This window comes from Montipora capricornis, chromosome 9, assembly GCF_036669925.1.
Source record: "Montipora capricornis isolate CH-2021 chromosome 9, ASM3666992v2, whole genome shotgun sequence".
Lineage (NCBI taxonomy): Eukaryota > Metazoa > Cnidaria > Anthozoa > Scleractinia > Acroporidae > Montipora > Montipora capricornis.
Genome location: NC_090891.1, coordinates 41077926 through 41102925, shown reverse-complemented (window position 1 = coordinate 41102925; position 25000 = coordinate 41077926). Strand labels below are relative to the sequence as shown.

Here is a 25000-nt window from a genome sequence, read left to right as displayed (position 1 = left end):
GCGCGAAATCTGAATTACTTACAGTTTTGGCCGCGTTGGCCATGGGTTCAGGAAACTGATAGGTAAGAAGAGCCAGCATTGCGGTAAAGGAACACAGGGCAGCGGTGAACAGGATGAAGAAAGGAAGTTCTTTTTTGGGATAAATTGAGAGTTCGTGGTGACCTGAAAAGTTTTACAGTAACGATGAGTTGCAAACAACTAAACATTGACATTTACGTGGACATCAAACGGCCGAATTAAAGGATGACATCCTCGACTCTAATTTAAGGACGTTCGCGCCCAAAACGTTCCCACGTACAGATTTTTTTTAAACTTGTCACGCAGAAAGGTACTGATCTACTTTTGCAAAAAAGGCAAAAAAAATGGGCGGTCACCGTGCTCGTTTTCGAGATCATGAGGTGCATTTTTAGAAGATTGCGTTACTTTAAGACGAACTTAGCTTACAACTGTCAGCAATAAAAAAGCTAGATCAGGTAAACGTACTCAGTTCAACATAACTAATATAACTAAATTAACCTTTGCAGCTGATGTCTTTTTCTGAGGTAAAATAGACCTTGAAAAACGACACATATTAGTCTAAGAAAGAAAACTTCGGTCGCGCGAGAGCATAAAAGGCCAAATATTTGTAACTTCTCACGTACAGATTTTTTTTGTTTTTTGTTAAAATGGACAAAATCGAGAAAGGAAGTGATCTACGGAAAGAAAAATGGGGGTCACCGAGCATTCAAGAGAGTAAAATCGCTGCGAAGTTCTCAAAGCGATTGTCTATTCGCACTGTCACGCCATTGCGTGACATTTCCGAGAAGACCTCGGCCCACAGCTATCCCATGATGCCACATACTTTCATGTTCCATTCTTGTGGAAAATTTTTGCGCCTTTAGCATCTTGTTTACCTGCGTGGTCTACGATGCATGACATGTGCGTGACATGTGCGAAAAGATGCGCAGTAGCAATGGGCGCGAACGTCCTTAATCAACACAGTAGGCCATTTTCGAGTTCATGTCTGTCTCCTCTTCAAAACGAGTATAAGTGCGAAGTTTTTGTGGTGGTAATTAGTTCTACATTAAATATGAATGAAAACTAATTTTCATAAGAAAAACTTCGCACTTAGACTCACTTTGAAGAGCAGGCAGACATGAACTCGGAAATGGCCAATTAATTTGACCTGAATTAGAAAACCAAGCAAATATTAACAAAAGTAACCATTACATATGCGTGAATATATAAAAGAAAGGACAACTTCTAGAGAGTAAGCGCACAGTGGTTAAAGGAATAACAGCTTTCCAGTTGTCCGCATTAACTACAGCTAAAGAGACAGAGAGCGTGTGGAACAGTCTGGATTCTACACTAATCTGACCTAATATGCCCTTATTTGCCAGACATTTTTCGGCGCGCGCCACTAGAACCCACAAAAAGATGAAACCCAAAACACTGCAGATACAAATAGGTGTTTTACTTCAGTACTACATGGGATAGATCAAGGTAGAATCTTTAACTACATTTATCAGTTTACCTCCAGTAAAACATCGGTAACAGTCTCACCTGGCAAAAGTTCCCGGTCAGCATTCTCAGTGCATGCTGGGTACGGGTGAAACAAGTGCCCTTTTTCCAGGGGGTAGGGGACGAGACGAAATGCTAAAAAAAAAAAGCGTTTGTAAATATCGATTTGGTAAAACTATGTGAATTTTACGACTCTAACCTAAGGTAGCATAATAAACAGCACCACAAGAAAGTACTGCTCTGTGCTTTTCATTTGAATGCTCACAGTTTTGGATTAAACACTACGAGACCACAGTAAAGTGTGGCTCAGGAACTTTCAATGATCGAACCATTGTGAACACAGCAAACCTTAAATTTGACGTTCTCTTCCCTCGAGTTTCTCTTCGAAAAAGTCTTTTACGGCCATGTTTTTAGCTTGCGCAACACTGCTGCCGCCTCCTTGCTTACAGACCACTTTCATAAATGGTGACCACCCTCACATATTTTTGTATACGTTACGTATGTAATTAAACCTACTGCCCTAAAGTCTGAAGAAAACATTCTTTTGAAATTTTCTCGTCGTAGAGAGGTTAGAAAGGCTCAGAAGCATTAAAACGGAAGAATATTTTACTTGGTCGCCATTATGAAGGAGGAAGAAGCTAGTTTGACTCTAGTTCAGAGCTGGGGTTTTTTAGCTCGCGCATTTTCCAGCGCGTGCAGCTTCGATCTCATTTTTGTCCGTATTTGGGCATAAAATTGGTGTCTTAAAATTCCCAGCTTTGTTCCAAGGAAAAGAGTTGCAAGTTACTCACGTCAAGGTTACGTGCTTCTGGAAGGAGATCTATGGGGAGGCTTCAGTAGGGAGCTTAAGCACGCGCGTTTTTGAGACGCGAACGGCAACCGGAAGTGAGCGGTTTCCCCTTTTAACTTGTCTTCAGACAACCACATTTACATTGCTAAGTATCTTTTCTCCATTAGAGAGGATTCGTTAAAACATCTGGGAGACACCACTGTCCTGGTACAAGAACTGTCCTCTTCCGGTTACCGTCCGCCTCTCAGAAACGCGCGTGCTTAAGCTCCCTAGTAAGGAAGACGACGAACGCTTCAAGTATGTAAGCGCCTCAAAACAACTAACTAGTGTGAACAAAAACTCTGCACTCTTTGTGCGTGCGTTTTACATTTTGGTACATTCCTTAATCTTCTCGTCTGAAAACGACGAGAAATGACCAAATTTGAGGTTATTTTTATGGGAAAGGACGAGACCACCTGACGATAACTTCGCACTTTTCATACCAACTGTATTCCTGGAATGTATGTTGATGCAAACTTTCCAGGTCGAACGACTTGGCATAATCACGATATCATTACAATAACGGGAAATAGAGGGTTTTCAGCTGACGTCACAGCAGCCATGTTGGTGCAAAGAACAATAGAGAAAAAAAGCCTTTTGGGAATTTGACTCTATTATAATGCAAAATATGAGCCGTGATTTGCTATTGTTTTGTGCACCAACATGGCCGTCTTATCACGTGATTGAAAACCATCTATAGCTTTTTTAGACAACGTTCTCGAAGCCGTCGCAGTCGTCCTTGCTTATGCTGCCTAAAAATAATTTCAACACTTAAACGACACTCTCTTTAGATCCACATGACGTCACAACACTGTATCACGTAACAGCAATGTTATGGTACCAAATGAAACACCGATTATTTCCAAACAAGATGTGATCCTTATTGTGATGTAATAAGTTACCTTGGTAACGGGAAAGCCCAGCAAAAACACCCTATATTTTGGATTTAGTTGCTCATATCTCAAAAACGAACTAGGCGAGCCACCTTTTTATTGCCAAGAAGTGATAAAGGAGGCCATGATGAAACTTTCGGCAAAGTTTTAAAAAAATTCTGTAACGAGGATTCAGAGCCACTTTCAAAAAAATTACAGAATTAAGGTGGTTCTGAAAAATTCACTGTACAGAAAAACTGATTACTTTTCAGAAATAAACAATGGGGCTCACCGAGTTCGTTTTTCAGATATAGCGATATTTCTTGTTTACAAACATTGACGTCACATTTCTTTTGATATTCAAATTCGCCAACCACGGAACAAGAGAAATCATTGTTTCAACAGCCAATTAGGCTCTGGTTGGCAAATTAATAACAATGGGTGACGTCACGAGAAACATCGCCATAAGAAACTAAAGACAAAATAAAGGGTGTTTTTACAGGGCTTGCCCGTTACCATGATGACATATTACCTCACAAAAATGACTGTATCTTGTTCAGCAATAATTCGTGTTTTATTTGGTACCACAATGTTGCTAATACATACATAATACACTATTGTGGTGCCGATCCTTCTAATAAGAGCGTTACTTGGAAGCGTTGAGCCACCTTAAGCGCCCTTATCGACACACGACGTGCATCTACAAGAAACAACAAGAGAATTAAATGAAACGAAAGACTCCATCATACTTCCTTCCCACGTGCAGTGAAGCAAATTCAGAGCACCTTCGACTTTTTTCCAGTGTGGTAAGTGAAAGAAAGAATAAGCTATCGCCTCACTGTCGCCTCGTTTCAAAATATGCTCTGGGGGAAGAATAAGGCTCTTTTGCTCCAGAAGATACTGCAACGAAAAGTGGTAATTAGTTGAATGTCAATCGCATAACCCTTGCAATACGTAAAAAAATACAGAGATATTACTTGCGCACAACTTTGGGAAATCTACTGGGTTAAGATGGCTTCGGGTTCAATTCAATCCATCGTGGTTTTTGAGGAGCAAGATTTAGGGTTCGGTGTTCCAGTAACTTCCAGAACTGTGGCCCAGTTCAGTTCGATTTCCGAACTCCATGTTATGTGTGGATTGAGTTTGTTGGAGTGTCTACTCTGCTTTTTTCACAGGGGTAGGCTGAGCCAATTCAATGCATTAAAAATTAAAATCACCAGTTAGAATGCAACCTTAATTGAGTAGAAAATGGAGTTTCTACCACGCAGTTGACCTAGTTTGAGCCGGATTTTTTCCTTTAATAATTAAAGGTTTGTGGATAATTCAATCATTTCAAAACCTTGACCAGGAGCGCTGTCCTTGTGAATGGAAAAACCAGTCGTTCTTGTGGGTCAGCAAATGAAGCAATTCTTACTCTTCTTCGGAAAAAAAAGGAATAACTTCACACTTCGTTTTCACCGAAATGACCGGTTTATCGCTGAACCATTTCCTTCATGATGGAAGACCCGCGCTTTGTTGATGGAATGCATTAACGAACCATAAGCGAAAATTTTCACCAATTTTTTCTGACCAATGGTAGGTTGCCTTTTAATTGTGGAAAATTTCTACTGTTCCATGAGGCGGAAATTCCCAGCGGTTTTTCCTTTCAAATAGAAAGTGCTCCAGTTGTCGGTCATGTAGACACAGTCGAGACCTTAAGATCTACGACGGCGACGCGACGAAAACGCTATAAAACAGTAATCTGATTGGTTAAAAGTGGAAAAGAATCGTGCAGCACATGCGGCACGAATTTTAGCTCATATTTTTGAGAAACTTTACATAACAATAGGGATCTATAGGGACCTATAGGGACATAGGGACCTACAGGGACACAAGGATCCATAGGGACATAACATTTACATAACAATAGGGACCTTAAAATCTACAACGGCGACGTCGACGACAACTTCACAAAACAATGATATTATTGGTTAAAAGCACATAAATAATCGTGCTGCACGTGCAGCATGCATTTTAGTACATATTTTTGCGGTCCTCTGCTCAACGACGACGTGAAATCACCAAATTTGAGCTTTTGACGACAACGTGAGCATGGAACAAGCTTTCATTCTCTATTTACACTCTAAAACGGCTCGTGCCGATTCATTTTTAGGATACTTCGCCCACATTTTCCGACGTGAACGAGACGGAACAATCGCGAAAGAATTATACTAGAGCAAACTTATATTTCGAGGTGAACAATCAGGAAAGTTCTTGTCGACGTCGCCATCGTAGATGTTAAAGTCCCCCGTGTTTTCTTTAAAGTCATTTCTTTAGTCTTACTTTAGGAACATGTGGATTAAACTCCACCGCTCTGTGTATCGCCTCAACTGCTGCCATTTCAGCAGGACTAAGGCCTCTTTTGGCTGCGATTTCAGGGGAGAATCTGTCAACGAGGACAAAACCAGAGTGATGCAAGGCAGGATCGATCTATTTTCCTCAGCTTTCATTTTTTGAATGAAACAGTTACTTCCGCCTTTGGAAAAAGGCGGTCAAATACACTAGAAAGTATCCAGATTTTTTATAAACAGAATAGACTCCACTTGAAGAAGAATCAGACAGTTGACAAAAAATTAAAGACAAATCCATCTCCTGGATATGTTGGATTTAGAGGCAGCTATATAATATAAATTGCAAAATACAGACTTTAGGGTCCTAAAATTTGTTTTTCTTTTTTGGCGAAATGAAACAAGCTTGAAATTAGAGGCAAAAGGAACGAAGAAATACATATAATTATATCTTGATTTATGAAGTACATCTAAGTAAGCCAAACCCGGCATAGTACAACGGGTTTCTTGAGCGACAGACCTTTAATTGGTCAGAGCTTTTCAACACGGCCCAGCGTCTAACTAACTATTCTTTTTTGAACAGTGTGTGTGAGTCTGCGAGATGTGCTTTTCCGACGGTCTCTCGGCGATTCTCGGACATATCCGAGTGCTCCTTTGCAGAGGTCGAACCTACGACTTTCCGTCGTTCGGATTCCTCGCCACTGAACTACTGGAGACTTGTGGGGGCTAGGTTATTATTCCAACTAGGTTCGGGTGGCGATTGTCCCGCTATACTGCTAAAACGACTTCCGACTGATTCCGAAGTAAGCGCTGCTCATTTTCGTAGCTGTCGGAAATACCCTATCAAAAATCTCTCTATTGGAGATGACATCCTCACTTGTCACAAACTGCTCGAGCCTTGAGAAGGGCAGCGCAATAACATATGGTAGCTGACTTTGGAAGACTTATATCTGGAAAGCAAAAAAATAATAAAATCAAAGCAAAATAAGAAAAAAATTTTTTTTTTGGCGCAGCTCATTTACAAACAAAACTCAATCGTAAAAGCCACATTCATACAAACTCTTACCATCGTACTTTGCTAGAACTTGCTGTTTGACAAAAGATAACGAGAAAGAAGAATGAGGTCAGCACTTGGCAAAATTTTAAGAGGGTTTCATGCAGCCGAGTTCAAATGAAATCATTCATAAGATCAGCCGCTGTTACTTCGATGGCCCCCCTCGATATTGAAATTAAGGGTGCGTTCGATTGACCGTATTCCGGAATAGGAATACATGGAATATGAGTTATAAATTCTTCGTTTTTACGGAGATTCACATTAAAATTTTCAAGTATCTGCTAAAAGGCTATTTTAAACATATTTTTGTTATCATTGCTGCTTCCAAACGCGCCAAACATACCGTTTTAATCATCACTTCACGTATTCTTATGCCGGAATAGGGTCAATCGAACGCGCCCTCATTGTCCCTTCTGATGATCCACATCAGTGTTATTTGTGTAGTTTTTTAAAAAGCAAACGGTTTGTTTCGAAAGAAACTGTCGGACTGCGTCAGTGGGAAGGTAAAACACAAACATTTGGTTTTATCCGGCAAACGAGTTGATAAAAGTTCAATTACCAATGCGAAGGGGAAAATTCGCTCAGACGAAGGGCTAATGCCCCGTGCAAAAGGACTCAACATTGTTCGCTATTACATGTTGCGTTTGTTTGCACACCCTGCTGCATGTCGTTGCGTGTTGTTGCACGAAGTTTGAAACTGGTCAAATTTTTGAGCCAACAACTCCCAAAATTTCTTTTTTTACCTTGATCATCGAAGCGTCGCACAGCTCTTTTAACATTAGGGAGCTTAAGCAACGACAACGGCGAAGTCAACGAGAACGTCACAAATTTTCAAATTTAGTGGCCAAAGACAATAGCTTTGCACGCTCTGCACGTGCGTTTTTCGCTTTTTGTCCATTTCTTTGCCGTCGTCAGAAAAACAACAACGTGAAATGACGAAATTTGAGGTTTTATGAGGACGTCAGCATTTGATGAAAAATTTTTATTTTCTCCCCTAAATAAAGCGCCGCTCGTAACGTTTCTATTCCTGAGGGACTGTCATATCTTTCTCACCTTAAAAAACTTGGAATAGTCGTGAAGTGATTACAATAATGAGAATTTATGTTTTGTGATGACGTTCTCGTTGCCGTTACCGTTGCCGTCGTCGTTGCTAAAAGGGAGCTTAAGATTTTACGACGGCTACGGCAGCAACAACGGAGCAAAACAATGATTTCATTGGTTAAAAGAGCATAAATGATCGTGCTGAACGTGTAGCACGGATTTTAGGACGGATTCTTGCTCTACTCTGCATAAGGACGACGTGAAATTACCAAATTTGAGGTTTTGACGACAACGTGAGCATGGAAAAGAGAATACTTTCACTTTGTAACTACTCGCACTAATTTATTTTTACGATACTTCGCCCAAATTGTAAGTGAACGAGATAGAATAACCGCGGAAGAATTATGATAAAGCAAAGTGATAGTTCGAGGTGACGTTTTTGTTGAAGTCGCTGTCGGAGATCTTAAGGTCCCTAAAGATCCCTATTGTTGAGGCTGCACGCACGCACGCGCATTACATATTGTCTCCATGGAGATAGCAACGCATTAACATGTTGAAAACAAGATGGCAGCCGAATTTTGTAAGTTTACAGTCTTATGGGTCGTATCCTTCCCATAATAAACTACGCGTCCATACATTGTTGGGGGTTGTTGCGCCGTCCGTTTGCACACAATTGCCAACACCGTCCAACATCTGCAGAACCAACAAAAAACCCACCAATGTTGGGATTTGTTCCGTTCGTTTGCACGCCGCTTAACGCTCGAAACCTCAGCCATTTCATCTTTTCTCGGTCACCGTGGCAATTCGACCTTCATTGACGCGCTTGATAAAACCAGATTTTCGTGTTTAATTTTGATTCTGTATCTTTTGTAACGCTGAAATAACTCTTTTCAAAATAAGGAAAAATATAGACAGTAATAATCCACGTTGGCACCATTGACCAAAAGTGGATTACCAGCGTTAAATACAGGCTTTGTTTAATGCGGATTGTTACAAGTCAGTCACTTTTATCATGAGCCCCCGGCTCGGGAGACTGGGCGACCACTCCCCGTGTACCTGACGGTAAATAAATTATACCTTACACCTTATACCTAAAGAAGGCATATTTCTACAATATTCTAACGGTCGTCACAACAGTATTAAACTCACTACTGAGTTTGAACAGAACGAGAGATTCCATTTCTAGACATTCTTGTCGAACGGCGCTGCCCTAAATAACAACACTTTCATGGCATCTATATACCGGAAGACAACACTCGCTGGCCTCTACACCAAATGGGATTCGTTCACACCACGCAAGTACAACATCAATCCAATTCGCACAATGTCTTATCGTCGCTGCCAAATTTGCTCCACACCTTCTTTTTTACAATCCGCTCTCAACAATCTCCGCAAACTTTCCGTGAAGGCTCTGCAGGTTCCGTGATTCCCAAAATTGAAAAGTAGTTTCTAGCCATTCAAACTCAAGATAGTGAGTGCAATGTATGAAAAAGCAAAGCAGATACATGCAAATGGTTCCAAGCGCGGCAATCCGCGGGCGCACAAGCATGAATGGCTGACAATGTGGCGTGAGATTTTTAGCCAATCACTGAGCGTAGTGATGCAAAACCACAGCAACCGAAAACCTAATTTGGACAATCATTTGGAAACCGCTCAAAACTTTGTTTAGAAATGTGGAGAGATTTCCGTATTGCCGCACCGATAAACAAAACTACACCTTGACAACATGCAAAGCATGGGTGTGAAAGCAAAACCCCTCGGACTTGAAGCAGGATCATCTAATAAACGGATTGGATACTTAATCGTTCAGAAGATAATGTTGTCTAGATTTGGAATAACTGGTGCCAGTTCTTGTACGATCTTATGAATACCTGTACTTCGGAATAAGCTTGTATTTCCAGCAAAGCTTCTAAGAGATTTTCGTGAATATTGAGCACGCTCATTAACGGAAATTCCTTCATCAACTGAAATTAAAACAAAACGGTTCATAGGTTACTTGGCTAACAACAACCACGTGAAAATCGCTCTATTCATCATCGTCACCATCATCACTCTCAATACTGAAAGACCCCACTAAACAAAAAAATGGATGCTGTCTTACATACATCTCTCATCATTTTAATAGCTTCTTTGACTCTTCCAAGTTTGCGCGCGCACATCGCAATCCTCCGTCTTATGTAAACGCAGACATTTGTGTCTCTTCCTAAAATGAGGAATAATGAATACAACCGTGTCAAGACCAAATGAACTCAGAAGTGAGCCCTCTCAACGAGCTCGAGCGTTAATATCAGCGCAAAACTCGCCATTAAATGCTTGAATAAGAAGGCAAACAAAGAAATACAATGTAACCTTGGTTATGCGTTGGTCAAAAATTTCGGTGCTTTATTTTTCTCGCGAAAATGAGGACTACATAATTTTAAAAAGTTGATATGTTTTCACTTTTAAGTAGAAAACTGTAACCGGCTAAAAGTTCCAAGACTACTAGTGATTGCATCAGTGATTGCATTGCCCAGAGTTCACGTCACCCTCCTGTGGACGATTACTGTACATACCTCTTACACTTACTAACAGAGTCGGACCACCATATCATAAGCAAAAGCCCATGATATTTCCAGCTCGATTTATGGCCAGCTTACGAAGCGCGAGGGCCATATATAATATTGCCCCGAACCACAGGACCTTCATGGCCCTACAAGTCACTACTTACTGTGTAAAGCCTCTTCCTTTGTGTCTGGATTGATTGACGTGCTGTTTCGAAGCAATGCTTCGCAAGCTTTCAACGCTTGTTTAAACAGCTTTTCAGCCTACGACACGAAGTGAAACAACAACAACAGCTATGAGAAAAGAATTAGTGAGGGCCAACTGAAGGCTTATATGCCAAAGGGACAAGGCCACCGCGATAACTGAACAAAATTTAATGAATATAATAAATGAAGGATTGTTGCCGAATCGTGGCCAAATTTCACACCATTTAGGCGTGGTAGTTTTACCCTAGGTGCCAGAGGTCATAACGAAAAAAATAACCTCTGGCAGAGGATAATTTTACTTTCTTTTTGTCTTCATTTTTTTGGATACACCTTGCTGTTTACTGCCTGACACAAAATAAGTGGAAATAAAACCCTGTCGACAGTTATGACAAAGACCTCCAATCGAGGGATGGTGTACGAAAATTAAAATACTTTACGAATGTTGTTACCTCTAAAATGGTTTGTGATTCTTCTTCAGCAAGCAAAATAAGTGCAGTGGGACAACTGTAGTGGAAGTGAAATTGAATCATTGAGAAAGAGATTTCTAGATCACCTTGCAAGTAGCAGTAGCAAGGGAGACAACGAATGTCAACCTTTGTAACTATGTTAATGAAGAGCATTCTTTGTATTGATTTTGATTGCAATGGGAAACTTGGAAAACTCTGCGTGCTCCTAAGAAGAGTGCAACCTTTGACCATCGGATTAGTTGTCTGGATGCTCTGCCACTGAGCTACGTGAAAGAGACTCACTGGAACTTCTGCACTTTTTTAGATTTAATGAATGTTATTGTAAGCTCGGGTGACAAGGCGACGTTTTCATTTCAACCGGAAATGAAAATTTCGCATGCCAGGACAGTAGTGTCTCCCAGATTTTTAACCTAATCATCTCCAAAGGAGGAAAGATACTTAGGTAAGGTAGGTAAAGGTACACGTTATTTAACGTCGGAAGTTCTTTTACTCTCTAGAGAGTATTCTCCCAGGAAGCCGACTTAGCAATATAAAAGGTGGTAGTGACAAGACAAGTTGAAAGGGAAAACAGCCCACTTCCGGTTGCCGTCCGCAGCTCAAAAACGTCGCGTGCTTAAACTCCAAAATTGTCCTGCTCAACTGCTTGGACTGAAATTGGTGAAACGATGACTTGTGGATGGATGAACTTGCAAAAATGCTACAGCAAATTTTTATTCGCTAATTAATGCAGAAAAAATTAACAACGTGTCTGTTCAAAAGGTGACTTGAAAGGCCGAATCCGGATACTTTCAAATATGATGACGTTGCAAACTCGGATGCAGTCCTTACCGCGTAAATATTCAACATGGCCGCCATCCATTCTCTTGTCGCAAACTCGCACGCCTGACGGCGTATGCTCTGTTGACAATTGTAACAGAGGAGACGTCCTGGATACTAGAATGAATCTGGATACATGTGGTTGTGAAAATTTTTCAATCCGCAAAGAAAAAGGCACGGATTCAAAAATATCCGGATTACCTGTGGACGGGGCCTAAGTGACAAAAATATTATTATTTCCAGCACTAATGAACATCGAAATACTTGTGCTACATCTACTTCGTACTTCGGGTTACGTTCTAAAGCTTGATGAGCAATCTTGATCCTTTTCTCTTGATCTCTTTCTCTCCATGCTCTTAACATAACTGAAAGTGGACAAAATAAATTAAAACTAACAATGTTCCACGTTGCTCAATACAGTCTTTTAAAAGTGCCCTTGGGGAAAGTCTTGAAATAAAGTATGTATGACTGTATGTATGTATGTATGTATCAATGGAAAATATGATTGATTTAAAATCAATATACAGTAATGTAACACCTCTTGCTTGGAAACCGAGAGGTAACCAAGGTAACCAAGGCTATAGGTTCTTTGCATGACCGTGTCACGTGACCTTGTCAAGCACAAATGATGGTCATGGTACAGAATAGATGCCAGAAATGGAAAGAGCGAGACGAAATTAGCACAAATGTCAATTTTGAGGCCACTGACGTTTAAGTGCGCCATCCAGCAGCTGTTTTCCATAATAATTATAAACCTCAGTAAATATTTTAAGCATTAAAATCATAGTAAGATCTCTCACATAGAGCGGTTTTCAATTGAGTGTTGAAAGTGCTTTCAACCAATCAGAAGTGAAACCAAAATCAATCGTGGATCGCGCGTGCACATTTTGCCGCACTTTGTGTCGGCTACGTGTGATTACTTTGAGTTTTGATTGGTTTGCTGGATTGTCTCCGTCCTTTTTCATTGGCCAAAGTAATTACTTTGGTTTGGGTTTTACGACAGTCATTTGAAAACTGCTCTAAATGTAGAGTAATAACAATAACAAAAGCAACATCAAAAACTACATGTACATAACAGGAGCAACTTCAGAATACCCGGCCACAGCTAACCACCATTGTTTCCCCTATGCGGCATCTTTTGAAGAACGAGACTTAATACAATAGAGCCTATTCTTATTGAATGAAATGCAAATAAGTGGCCGGGTATTCTGAAGTTTAGCCACATAACATATGAGAACTATAAGAAACAAGGTTAAATTGCCAAGGACAAGTGCTCTACTAATTGGGGATTATAAAAACAAACTCAACCCATATCATTAAGTGGCATCAGGTCATTGGTAAAAGACCAGGGGCCATTTGCTCGAAGCCTGGTTGGCACTAAGTATTGGTAAAGAGGTATCAAAACCTATAGGTTTCCATGGTATTTAACGCTGGTTAGCGCTAACCATGCTTCGAGCAACCCGGGCCAGTGCTCTCGCAATTACCTAGCCCTGCTCCTCTAAATGATGGTCACCCAATTACATGCAGTTCAGCATGCTGTGACCAATGACGGTATACATGTGTGTACAGTGTATGTATGTAAGCTTAAATTTGTACTTTTTTTATATTTCTCGACAGTGTCTTTACAGTGCAAACTAAAATTATATGTTGTTAAAATTATTTACCTCTTACTAACCGAGCATGAAGTTCCATACTGGGGAATATTGGCCCAAGGTTGTGTGCTCGGTCCGTACAAAAACGATGTGGGTCAATATTCTCCAGTACGGTCCTGAGCATGTGAAGTTACATGTAGCAAGTTGTTTATTATATGGCATCATAAATTCTTTGAATGATCAGACACTTCTCCGCTTGGTGAATGTTTGCAATCATTACAATGTATCTTCTTCCATCAGTGAATAGTAACCTTTTAGATGTAAAACTAAATTCTGCTTGCTGTAATAATTTATTGTATTGTTGTGATGAAAAAAAACTTGGCTTTTTAAAAATTTTTGTGTTTCGCTCATTTTAAATATCCTGAGAGAGAGAAAAAATATGGAAACGGACTGTTTCCATGGTAATGGTCCGTACTGCACAAAATTCCGACCAAAAACCAGCCAATCAGGACGGTCCATTTAGCCTAAGAATTGCTCGCCATAATTATAATAAATTAAATGTTGAATACGTTAAGTTGCCAACTCTACTGGATGTAAACTTACGTTCATCAGAGAGATCAGAACTTTCAGCATCAGCATCACAGGTAAAGAAAGTCTGCCATACAGGGAGGAAAAAAAACAAATTATGCGCAATAAGTGGGAATGTAAGAAGTCTAAACAGTTTTTGTTCAGGATTGTAAAGTACTTTAACATAACATCAGATGTAATCTATAATTTATGGTACTTTAAATTTATTTGTTTGCATTACAGGCCTTCTGATATTACGCAATGGTGCGATTTCGAACAACTGACCTCAAATCGCATCCGATCGCATAATTTGCAGAAGAACGCACAACATTCACAAAATAAAACATAAATCAACAATTTTCTTAGGAATTCCTGCATAAATACGCCATTTTAAAGATGATTTACATTGGGAAAAGGCTAAAAAACCTTGGTCGCCTTCGATTTCGTAAAAATTTGAGCTTCAAGGCGTTATTTTGCATGTTGGGGGCCTGGTGCGAGTCTCATTCTTAAGGAGTCGGCACCCTATTGGTGTAACACAAACACGCCCTTTGCTCAGATTGGCAAATCTGAGTGGCTGATATATACACATAACTAACATGGTGACACAATTGCCTCTATTCATGTTGGAAGTATAGTGCAGAAGACTTCATTCTTTTTTTAATCCCAACTAATGTCGATCAAGATGCATATTTACTGTTCCTTTGTGTTCAAAATGTCTTTAGGGAAGCAACAAAGGTTTTTCTTATCCTGAAACCTTATAAAACAAGCTTAAAACTGCTCAAAAAAAATCGCATAATTGGCCTTTGTAATCGCATAATCTGCCCTGCAAATTTTGCATAATTTTTATTTTTTTATCGCACCCTATCAGAAGGCCTGGCATTTATCATTTCAATGTCAGAATTACCTGGTGATCCTGTGCCGATAAATTCATATCATAATATGTTAGTGGCTCCTTTCCTGTAACCCAATAATATCTGTAGAGGACAAAATTTCACATACACTGACTATAAGCTTAAGTAAATAATAATTTATTATTATTGTTTAATTTCACATTGAAAGAAAACCTCAAAAGTGCAACGTAACTGTAAGTAAAGCAATATTAAGTATTAAGGGAAGAAAAAATGTGCAGACAAAGATCCCTGAAAATCCTTGTATAAATCTCAAAGAGGACCCTCAAACCTTTTTGCCTAACCACGAGTTTCTTGTGAAAGTGAAAGACATGTTCAAGGATTTCTGATTATAAAATTTAAAGAAACCTTTAAAAATCCTACAAATCCTGTCTTTTTTCACTATTATGGAGGATCCACTAGCATTTACATATACTCCCTAGTGTTGCAGAATAATAATTACCGGTATTCATGAATAACTATCAACATACCTATTGTATTCAGCCCCACGAAAGAGATTTCCAGGATTTCGCCAAACTTTACATTCTAAAAAACTTGTGAAAATGAGTGCTGACATCCCTTACATACACTTGTACCGTAAAGACTCATGTATAAGCCGCACTCGTGTATAAGCCACACCCCCAACTTTCAAGCATGATTTTGGAAAAAATAAGAACTCCAAAAAATGCACTCTTGTAAAAAGAGTTGGTCGTTTGTTCACAAATGTTATTAATTTGCAATGAACTTGACAAAATCTTATGTTGTGTATTTGTAGCAACATTAATAAGTTAATCACCTCTGAAAACACCTTTAAAAAGCTTCTTTTTAATCAAATTCCCTATTCCCTGTGACTGACAACAGTTGTCTTCATTGCCAAAGGCCACAGTTGAAATGAAAATGATAGAATTTGCACAAAAAAAAAACCGTTTGCTTGGTAACCACGCAGTCATTTAACGAGGGAAGTCTGGACAAGGAAACGTTCACTTTCGCATCAGCTGTGCGTGGATCATGTTTATCAAGACGTATGGAAGCCATTGATTGGAGAAAAACTTGTTGTTAAACAAGAGTTTAACAACCCCATGGACAAACACGCCGTGAAAGTAGTGAAAGGCCACTTGCCTGGCGAGTTCTCCCGAATAGAGTGGTATTTTCTTGCACATAATGGAGAAATCAGTGTTGAGGTGATTGGTTGTAGATGACATTGCAAGCAGCCATGCAGAGGAATGGAGATTCCATGCCAATTAGACTTTTACCGCTCAAACAAAGTGTAAATGAAACACTGGAAAGAACTACATGTACTGGCGAGTAAGATTTAGGTTTAGAACCTGAAGATGCAAACAAATGGCTCCTTTAGGAGCCACCACTTCTACCAAAAGCAGTGATCAACAACAGGTTTCAATATGTTTAATCTTTAGTTAGTTTTCAGTTCAATTTGTGACCCCTACAAGCCAGTTTACTCCCTCTGAAAGTGGTGGTCTCGTGTATAAGCAGCACCCGTGATTTTTGGCCCAAAGCTTAAGCAAAAAGGTGCGGCTTATACACAAGTCTTTACAGTATGTCAGCCACAATGCTTGCTGCCAAATTTTGCAGTGATGATGTTTCTTGAGGTGACCCAAATAACAGGAAAAAGTTTGCAATACGGTACTTTGACCATACAATAATAAACATTCTAGATAAGTGACATACATGTACACAGACCCTGCATCAACTTGATGTGATCCTCACACTTATCTGGGCAAATTACATGTAAGCAATATGTAATATGTAATATGTAATATGTAACACGTAATATGTAATATGTAATATGTAACACGTAATATGTAATATGTAATATGTAACATGTAACACGTAATATGTAACATGTAATATGTAAAATGTAATATGTAATATGTAACACGAAAATGTAATATGTAACGTGTAATATGTAATATGTAACACGTAATATGTAATATGTAACATATAATATGTAATATGTAACATGTAATATGTATTATGTAATATGTAATATGTAAGCAATATTTTCTGTTAAAGACCCCTTAAAAATTCATGTGGTTTCAACAGGATTCAAACGTCTATTTCATTCATCAAGTCATTTCACAGGAACACATGAGTCCACCAAAACTGAGTGGCTTCAAAGCTCACTTGGTAGAGCAAATGCACCAGCATGGAAGAGATCATGGATTCAAATCCCATAGAAGCCGCCTGAATTTTTTACATGTAGGTGTCTACACGAGACAATAATACTTTTACCAGTAATTGTCCAGATACATGTAAGTGCAGGGATGGATCTAGGATTTTTCTAAGGAATGGCATAGCTGACTGGTGACCCTTTTTTTGCAGAATACCAGTTGTATTAGAAAGCTGCAGGTCATCTCTCTACTTGACATGTGTCACTCTTCAAAGGCGCTCAACTCCGGAGCGAGTGGTGCGGGTTTGGGTCCTGGCCAGGGACATTGTGCTGCGTTCTTGGGCAAGACACTTTACTCCCACGGTGCCTCTCTTCACCCAAGTGTATAAATGGGTACCGGCGTAATGCTGGGGGTAACCATGCGATGGACTAGCACCCCATCCAGGGGGGAGTTAAAAATACTCCTAGTTGCTTAATGCTACGGAAACCAGGGATGAGCACCAGTGTGTTGGGTCATTGGCTCCGAAAGCCCTTACTCTTCGAAGGGAAATAAGTTGTTAAAGGAGACATGACTTCTTGAGTGGACATAGATGCTGCTAACCCTTTTATTTATGAATCAGCTCCACATTGACGACAGAAATCATGTGGCATCAGAGAGAGAAATAACTACATGTACTTGTAAGTGTCAGTCTTTGAAGGGAAAGGGTTCATTAAAAATTAAGTAAGTTTATGTACCAAAGTCAATGCAAAAAATAACAAGACAAGACAAACCTGCAACATTCTGTTGAGAATTCTGAGGTGAATTATCTGAGCTGCCCAAAAGGGGACCAAGATGAGACAATGACACATGTTCTATAAATGATGTACCATACTTCCGAAAATACCACCACTCAAATATCTATAACGATGAAATAAACTAATGTCATAAAGCAAAAAAAGTTGTCATTATAAACTGCATATCATGATTTTGAGTTAAGGAGTACCGGTAGATCCCAAAGGTGTGATCACTTTAAATTACAGCAATCAACAGCCTTTGGTGTAAATTCACTATGTTGATGTACACTGCAGGGGTTTCACTGAAAGTCGGTCACTGGCAGTATACCGTCGTCTGTTTGTCAGAAATTTGGCTCTCACCTCTGGCTACTCTGCCTTGATTTTCCCTCACAGCAATTGTAAAAGACAATAATGGCAGCCACTTATATTGATTAGCCCAGGCATCTACTTCAAAAGTTATTGAAACCCCTGACACTGTACATGTTTACAATCACAATTTAAAAGGGACATTTGGGTTTCTTATTGAATATTGTACACAAATAAAAACATTAATGTAAATTAATTATTGACAAAGTGCCTGGAGCTGGAGTAAACCTCTTGGAGCAGAGCATAGAGACAACAAACTTAGCCCTCCCACAAGTACACTGTGCGATGCTGAGTCAGAAATCCCGGGTTAATTCATTGTTTAAGTAAGTAGAGTAAGAATAAATAACCCAGGAGCTCCGCCTTTAGGCTTGGCTAACTCAATTTTACTGTTATATATAGTAGTACACTTTCATCATGCTTCTGACAAAAAATGGTGTCATTTTTGTACAAAAATAAGTGGGCTTTGTTTTGATAACGGTATCAAAACAAGGTTAACTCCAACATCTCTTTCATCCAAAGGCCAGACAATTTAGCACACTACTGTCAGTGGCCTATATTTACTTTAAAAAACTCATTAATAAGTCATGAGCCTAAGAGCCTATCAAAACACCGATAAAACGTCACGTGTATGAGCTTTATATCCTTTATATAAAACACGCCTCGTTAATCTTCTTTATATAAAGAATACTAATGAGGCATATATAGCTTGTTTTTCTTGTATGCTAATATTCACCTCTCACAATTTGAACCATTGCTTTGAGTCCAGAGGGACACACTCTTTGTGGAATGTTTTTTTAAGCCATTGAAAAAACTCGCAGCACATACTTTATCGGTCTAAAAACATTCGGCTATGCCTCATGTTTTTAAACCCTGATAAAACGCTGCTGCTCGTTTTTTAAACATTACGTTATTTCCCCTACAGTGCACCTCCACTAAGCAAAGATCCTTGTAAGGTTGTATCAGTATGCAAAAAAGCTGCAATGAATTGCTCATTGATGTGCTCATGAATGAGACTACCTGATCATCACACATTAGTGGAAGGAGATAGCTCTAACGACTGAGCTACATGTAACCCTGCTTCCTAAAAAAAATATTTAAGCAATAGAGGACATTTCCACATTTCCATAGCCTCATCTAAAGACAAGGGTGAGGTGAGAAAAATTTGAGACAGTTATGGAAACCCGAGATGCAGTTGAGGGTTTGCATAACTGCTTCGAATTCTCCCAGCTCCCCCGAGTGTTTAGATGAGGCTATGGAAACACGGACAAAAGGCCTCTATTGCTTTTATAAACATTTCTCAAATGAAGGAAAATGCTGGTTGTTTTACCTCTAGATTGAAACAGATTTTCTTGATACACGCTCATATTTCCTACCAGGCAATCAAAACGCGTGTCTCACAACACATAACCAATCAAAATTCGTGTGACACCACAGCCGTGTTTCCATACTCTCATCTAAACACAGCTATTGACCAATGAGAGTGCGTGTACTATCCTAATTATTTTATAAATACATGTATATATAAACCACTTTTGTAAAATGGCAACCAGCTTGACATTCTTTTGTATTTATGTTAATTAGACCTACTGGCCTCATTTTGAAACAAATATTCTTTTGAAATTTGCTTGTGATATTGAGGCTAGAAAGGCTTATTAGCATTAAAACAAAAGAATATTTTATTTGTCTGCCATTATGAGAGGTCTATATCTGTTGTGAAGTGAAATGACCTTCAGGCATTTAATTATGGTTCAGAGCTGGGGTTTTTCCAGTTCAGAAATTAGCACGTGCAACTTCGATCTTATCTTATTTTGTCTGTATTTTGGCATAAAATTGGTCTCCTAAAATCCCCAGCTTTGTTCCAAGGAAAAAAGTTGCAAGTTGCATATGCTTCAAGGTCCTGTGCTTCTACAGTAGTACATGTATATTATGCAGGGCTTGAAATTGCGACCAATACAGTCACATTTGCGACTAGATTTTTCCCTTTGCGACTAAAATATCTGGAGAAGTCGCAAATTTGCGACTTGTTGTCACCTTCGCTTTTTCGAAACAAAAGGGTTAGCAGTTGCCACTTTGCTGCTACTTTTGCTAAAATAAATAAAGAAATGACAAAATTATTTCATTTCTCGCTGTGAATTTTTCTCTGAAGATTGTAGAGTAATTTAGCTGCGATGTTACCTTTACAGCTCCATTCCTTCGATCATTTGCCACTTTCCGCAGTTTCTTTACACACAAGTATTGCGACTAAATTTTCGTATCTTATCGCAAATTGCAACTGGATTTTTTCCTTAATTTCGAGCCCTGTTATAAATGTGAAACAAAAGTTCCATTTTAAATAGACTCACAAGAATAATTCCCGATATAAACGATGATGTCCCAGTAAGAGCCACGTAAAATTTCGGTGTCAGTGTGTTCAAGAATAGAACGGCTGAAAAAAAGGGAAAAAAAAAAGGATGACTAAGCTAGTAAATTGAATGCCAACACTGATGATTATTGTGATTATTCTAAGTGATAGACCAACACAGTTTAAGGAAGTGTAGCATATGAAGCAGTTGTAAAGAAGCATTGGAAAAAAAATCCTCTGAAAAAATCACACTTGAAATAATTGAACAGCTCCCAGATGCATGGCTTGATAGCTCAGTAAATATACATGTACAATATTGGTTTAAAACCCACTAGAATCGCTTTGAATTTTAACGTCTGCCCATGGCGGAAGAGTGCAAATAACATTGCATTGATGTCACATTGTGCATGTTAGACAGAACATCAAGGAGATCTGTTCAGAGGTTCCCTTTAATTTCCCTCTTGCTGGAGTAGGAAATCAAAGAAACCTCTGCTAACGATGGTAAAAAACCACTAACGAAATCTGACATTTGAGCAACACAACACTTTTTTAATTTAAAAACATGTTTCGACAGAAACTTCTGCCATCTTCAGTTTAAATTACAAAGTACAGAGTTGAATATATAGTGTGAACCAAAATGCTAATTAACTGTAAGAACAAAAGGAAACATGACAATGTAAAAAATTACAAAGAAAGTTTTAAATTAACATGATAAAGTTGATGATTAAGTGTAGGTTTCTCCCATTGAATATGAATCGCTTCTTTTATCTTAAGTTGGAAGGTGGTAGAAGCGTGATCAAGGATGCTGAAACAGTCATTAGAGCACAAAGTGCGGCAATGCTCAGAATTCTGTAAATGTTTAAAAACGTGCGAGGTCCTATCACTGAAAGTGTGCTCACGTATGCGCGTGGAAAAATGCCGGGTAGTTTCGCCAACATAGCAAGCACTACAGCCCGCACACAAAAACTTGTATACCAAACCCGCATGGAGCCCACGAGGGACAGGATCCTTCACACTGAACATGTTGCTGATTTTAAAGGATGAGAAAACTAACTTAATATCAATATTATTACAATAACGTTTGGCAAAATGGCGAACCTTTTTCTGCGTGATAAAAGAAAAAGGACCAATGTAAGGTAATTTAAAGTAAAAGGTACGTGTAGTGTCAGAGACAGAAGCCGGGGGATTACAGCCATGGCGAGTAAGTGTGAGGTAGCGATTAATAATGTTTTCAACTAGATGGACTGGAAAAAGATTCTTCTGAAGGATTTTGGTAAGTTTCTCGTGAAAACCCAACCAAGTGTTGTTGATCTTGTAGACTCTGTCAACAAGTGTGCGAATGAGACCCAGTTTGTAGGAACGCGATGTAAAACTAAAGTAATTAGTCAAAAGGCTCGTGAAGGTTTTCTTACGGTAAACACTAGTGACAGGAAAATGAGTGTCATTGTTGATCAAAACATCTAAGAAAGGTATCTTATGATCTGCTTCCTTTTCCATAGTGAATCTGATGATAGGGTGCCTGGAGTAAATGTAGTTTAAAAATAATAGCACTTGATTCTCCCAATGAAATAAACAAAATGTATCATCAACATAACATCGGTAAAACAATATCTCAGAGTCCTGGAAATTTTCCAACCATGATTTTTCATGATGACCCATAAATAAATTAGAAAGAACAGGAGCAAGGGGGAAGACCATAGCTACACCATCTATCTGGTCGTAGAAAGAACCCTTAAATAAAAAATGGGTCTGAGCAGTGGCTACGGTAAAAAGGCTCTTAAGTTCGGTGTTGCTAAACTTAATATCAGGATTGCCATCAGAAATGTATGTTCTTCCCTTTACATCTGATGAGACCATCACTAACATTTCTTCTCACAACCTCACGTTGGAACAACTGGACATGCTCAAATTTGGACTAACGCACTCCATTCATCCACCAAGAATAAAATTTTAATGCGTGCAATGTCTTCACCTGCTTTGAACTCATCAATCACACTATGGCTAAGAATCTAAAGGACACCAAACAAGCAGGAAAACTTGTTTCAGACTTTTCTCATCTGGCACATTCTTATGTTTCCTCATACAGACCAACTACTGCCGATCTCAAGAAGCACCCAGTTTTGAAGGAACTGAGGAGTAATAAAAATATTGTCATCCTAAAGCCGGATAAAGGTAATGGGGTTGTTGTTTTAGATCATGCTGATTACGTGAGCACACTTTCAGTGATAGGACCTTGCACGTTTTTAAACATTTACAGAATTCTGAGCATTGCCGCACTTTGTGCTCTAATGACTGTTTCAGCATCCTTGATCACGCTTCTACCACCTTCCAACTTAAGATAAAAGAAGCGATTCATATTCAATGGGAGAAACCTACACTTAATCATCAACTTTATCATGTTAAAGTGCACCTAACCCCAAAATATTTTCTTTGCTAAAATGAATCTTTGCACCTGTTCGAAACGCATTGCGGCCATTTTTTCATTTTTCTAACAAATCCTGGCATTTTATAGGCTTCGAAAGTTGTGAAAATCCAAGCATCTTTTGTTCACGACCGAGTCAGAAGGGGAGTGGGTCTATTCCTGATTTGACGTCACAATCTACTTTGCATGCATTTTTACAAAGAGTTAATGCAATGTAAATCAGTTTGTGACGACAAATCAGGAATAGACCCACTCCCCTTCTGACTCAGTCGTGAACAAAAGATGCTTGGATTTTCGCAACTTTCGAAGCCTATAAAATGCCAGGATTTGTTACAAAAATGAAAAAATGGCCGCAATGCGTTTCGAGCAGTTGGAAAGATTCATTTTAGCGAAAAAAATATTTTGGGGTTAGGTGCACTTTAATTTAAAACTTTCTTTGTAATTTTTTACATTGTCATGTTTCCTTTTGTTCTTATAGTTAATTAGCATTTTGGTTCACACTATCTGTACTTTGTAATTTAAACTGAAGATGACAGAAGTTTCTGTCGAAACATGTTTTTAATTTAAAAAGTGTTGTGTTGTTTCTAAAAATATCGATATGCCTGCTACTATCCAGAACATTTGAGCAAATTGTACGCAATATGGAAATTAAAAGAAAGGCAATATGCTGTACTCAAGATGTTTCAGTACTTTCTGAAACACAATGAACTTGTCAACGTTAAGCCCAAGGGGAGGGGGTCTGGGTATACCCAGGGGACTTGACTTGTACTCCTCTTCCCTGGGTGGGGATTTGTAAGAAATTTGACAAAACACAAGATCTTGAGGGTGGGGCTGTTTGACAAGGTCATGCAAGAGCCTGGAGTAGCTTTTAGTCCAACATCTTAAAAATCACACATAGGACCAACGCAAAATCTTGACACTGATTGATGTATTTTGAGAAAAGAAAATGCCTTTGAACAAGGTGTGAGATGTTACAAGGGAGAAGAGATTTCAGTTTTAACAGCTGATTTAAATCAGCATCACTTTACCCAGGAAAGGGGAATTTGACACCAACAAGCACCCCCTGGGCAGGGGATTTGACACTAAAGTACAGCAAAATGTCAAATCCCCTGAGCATTCCCGGCCCCCCTCCTCTGGTGCTTAACATTGACAGGTGCATAATAAATTACACACTGTTAGGAGGCTAATTGTCAGTTGGTGTAGAGATTTTCTCTTCCTGAAGAAGACATATAAAACGGAAAAAATCCTTCCTTATAATCGAGGGTCACTCCTAGGACAAAGGGGTTAAGGAAGTTTAAATTTCCAAAAATCACTTGAAATTCAAAATCAGAATGGTAATTTTCGGGTTGGTTCCACGCCAAAAATTAGATAATGCATGCATGTTATTTTAAAATAGACCAGTGCTGACAATAAATAATGATGGATGGAAACAGCTGATTTCACAGTAACATCCGGCCTATCTAAATACACTATAGACGTTCATGTCATTTTCGATCTGTTTCCGAGAAAATAAAATTTAAAGACAGCTGAAAACGTAAATTCGAGTGGCGTTGGTAGAAAGTGCCTGTATTTTAAAATATTCGTACAAATTGAAACTAATTCTTATCCATTTTTTAAATAATCAAATAAAATGAATGTTTTTTGAGGCAAATATATACGAATAGTAGAAAATTTCTTTGTTTACCTCGAAAGAATTAATGACTGACTTACCTAAGTTCAAGTTTTCTTTCAGGCGAAGTGGCGTACGGAGCACGTAAAGCAAAAATATTACAAGCAGGAACCAAAATCCCCACAAGTAAGTCCATGACCAGCCGATCCACTGCTTAAATTTACTAAATGATCGCTGCGCTCCGCTCTGGTCATCCGCCATTTTGGATCAATGAAAATTAACTCATTGCAGCTGCGCAAAGGGACTTAGTTCTAGACTTCGCGCGGTATTTCGCACAAGTTATGGTTTGGGACAAAAGGGGCGTCGCTTAAAACAAAATCAACCTGAGACACTCAAGTCTTACGAAGCTACAAAGAAACCTAACGGAGGAGATACGGCGAAAGATTCATCGGGTTTCTAAGACAGGATTGCAATACTTCTTCTGAGTTGGCTACACATTCCCAGACTGCAAATTCTTAACCAATTGGATGGTATAAACAAGGCCCCACGTGACTTGATCGCACGATGTAACGCTATTTCGCGCCCTTGGCAAGGCGCTTGGCACCATTCACCATTCCCTGATTTCAAACCAAGGCGGACAAAGTACGAGTCTGCAAATTAT

At 39.1% G+C, this 25000-nt stretch overlaps 1 protein-coding gene across 1 annotated transcript in view; it reads right to left on the bottom strand.

Moving 5' to 3' along the window:
- LOC138015052 (protein ST7 homolog) overlaps positions 1-24623 on the bottom strand; it is a 26119-nt gene extending 1496 nt beyond the window's left edge. Inside the window, exons 1-17 of the mRNA XM_068861950.1 lie at positions 24441-24623; positions 20310-20392; positions 17599-17725; positions 15191-15245; positions 14717-14786; positions 13849-13900; positions 11940-12018; positions 10820-10874; positions 10331-10427; positions 9729-9826; positions 9495-9587; positions 6595-6616; positions 6406-6478; positions 5524-5626; positions 3951-4101; positions 1543-1635; positions 23-162 (exon numbers count right to left, since the gene is read on the bottom strand). Coding sequence (XP_068718051.1) covers positions 23-162; positions 1543-1635; positions 3951-4101; positions 5524-5626; positions 6406-6478; positions 6595-6616; positions 9495-9587; positions 9729-9826; positions 10331-10427; positions 10820-10874; positions 11940-12018; positions 13849-13900; positions 14717-14786; positions 15191-15245; positions 17599-17725; positions 20310-20392; positions 24441-24600 — 1551 coding nt within the window. The 5' untranslated portion in view covers positions 24601-24623. The remainder of the gene's footprint in view (positions 1-22; positions 163-1542; positions 1636-3950; positions 4102-5523; positions 5627-6405; positions 6479-6594; positions 6617-9494; positions 9588-9728; positions 9827-10330; positions 10428-10819; positions 10875-11939; positions 12019-13848; positions 13901-14716; positions 14787-15190; positions 15246-17598; positions 17726-20309; positions 20393-24440) is intronic.
- Between the last annotated feature and the right edge of the window lie 377 nt (positions 24624-25000).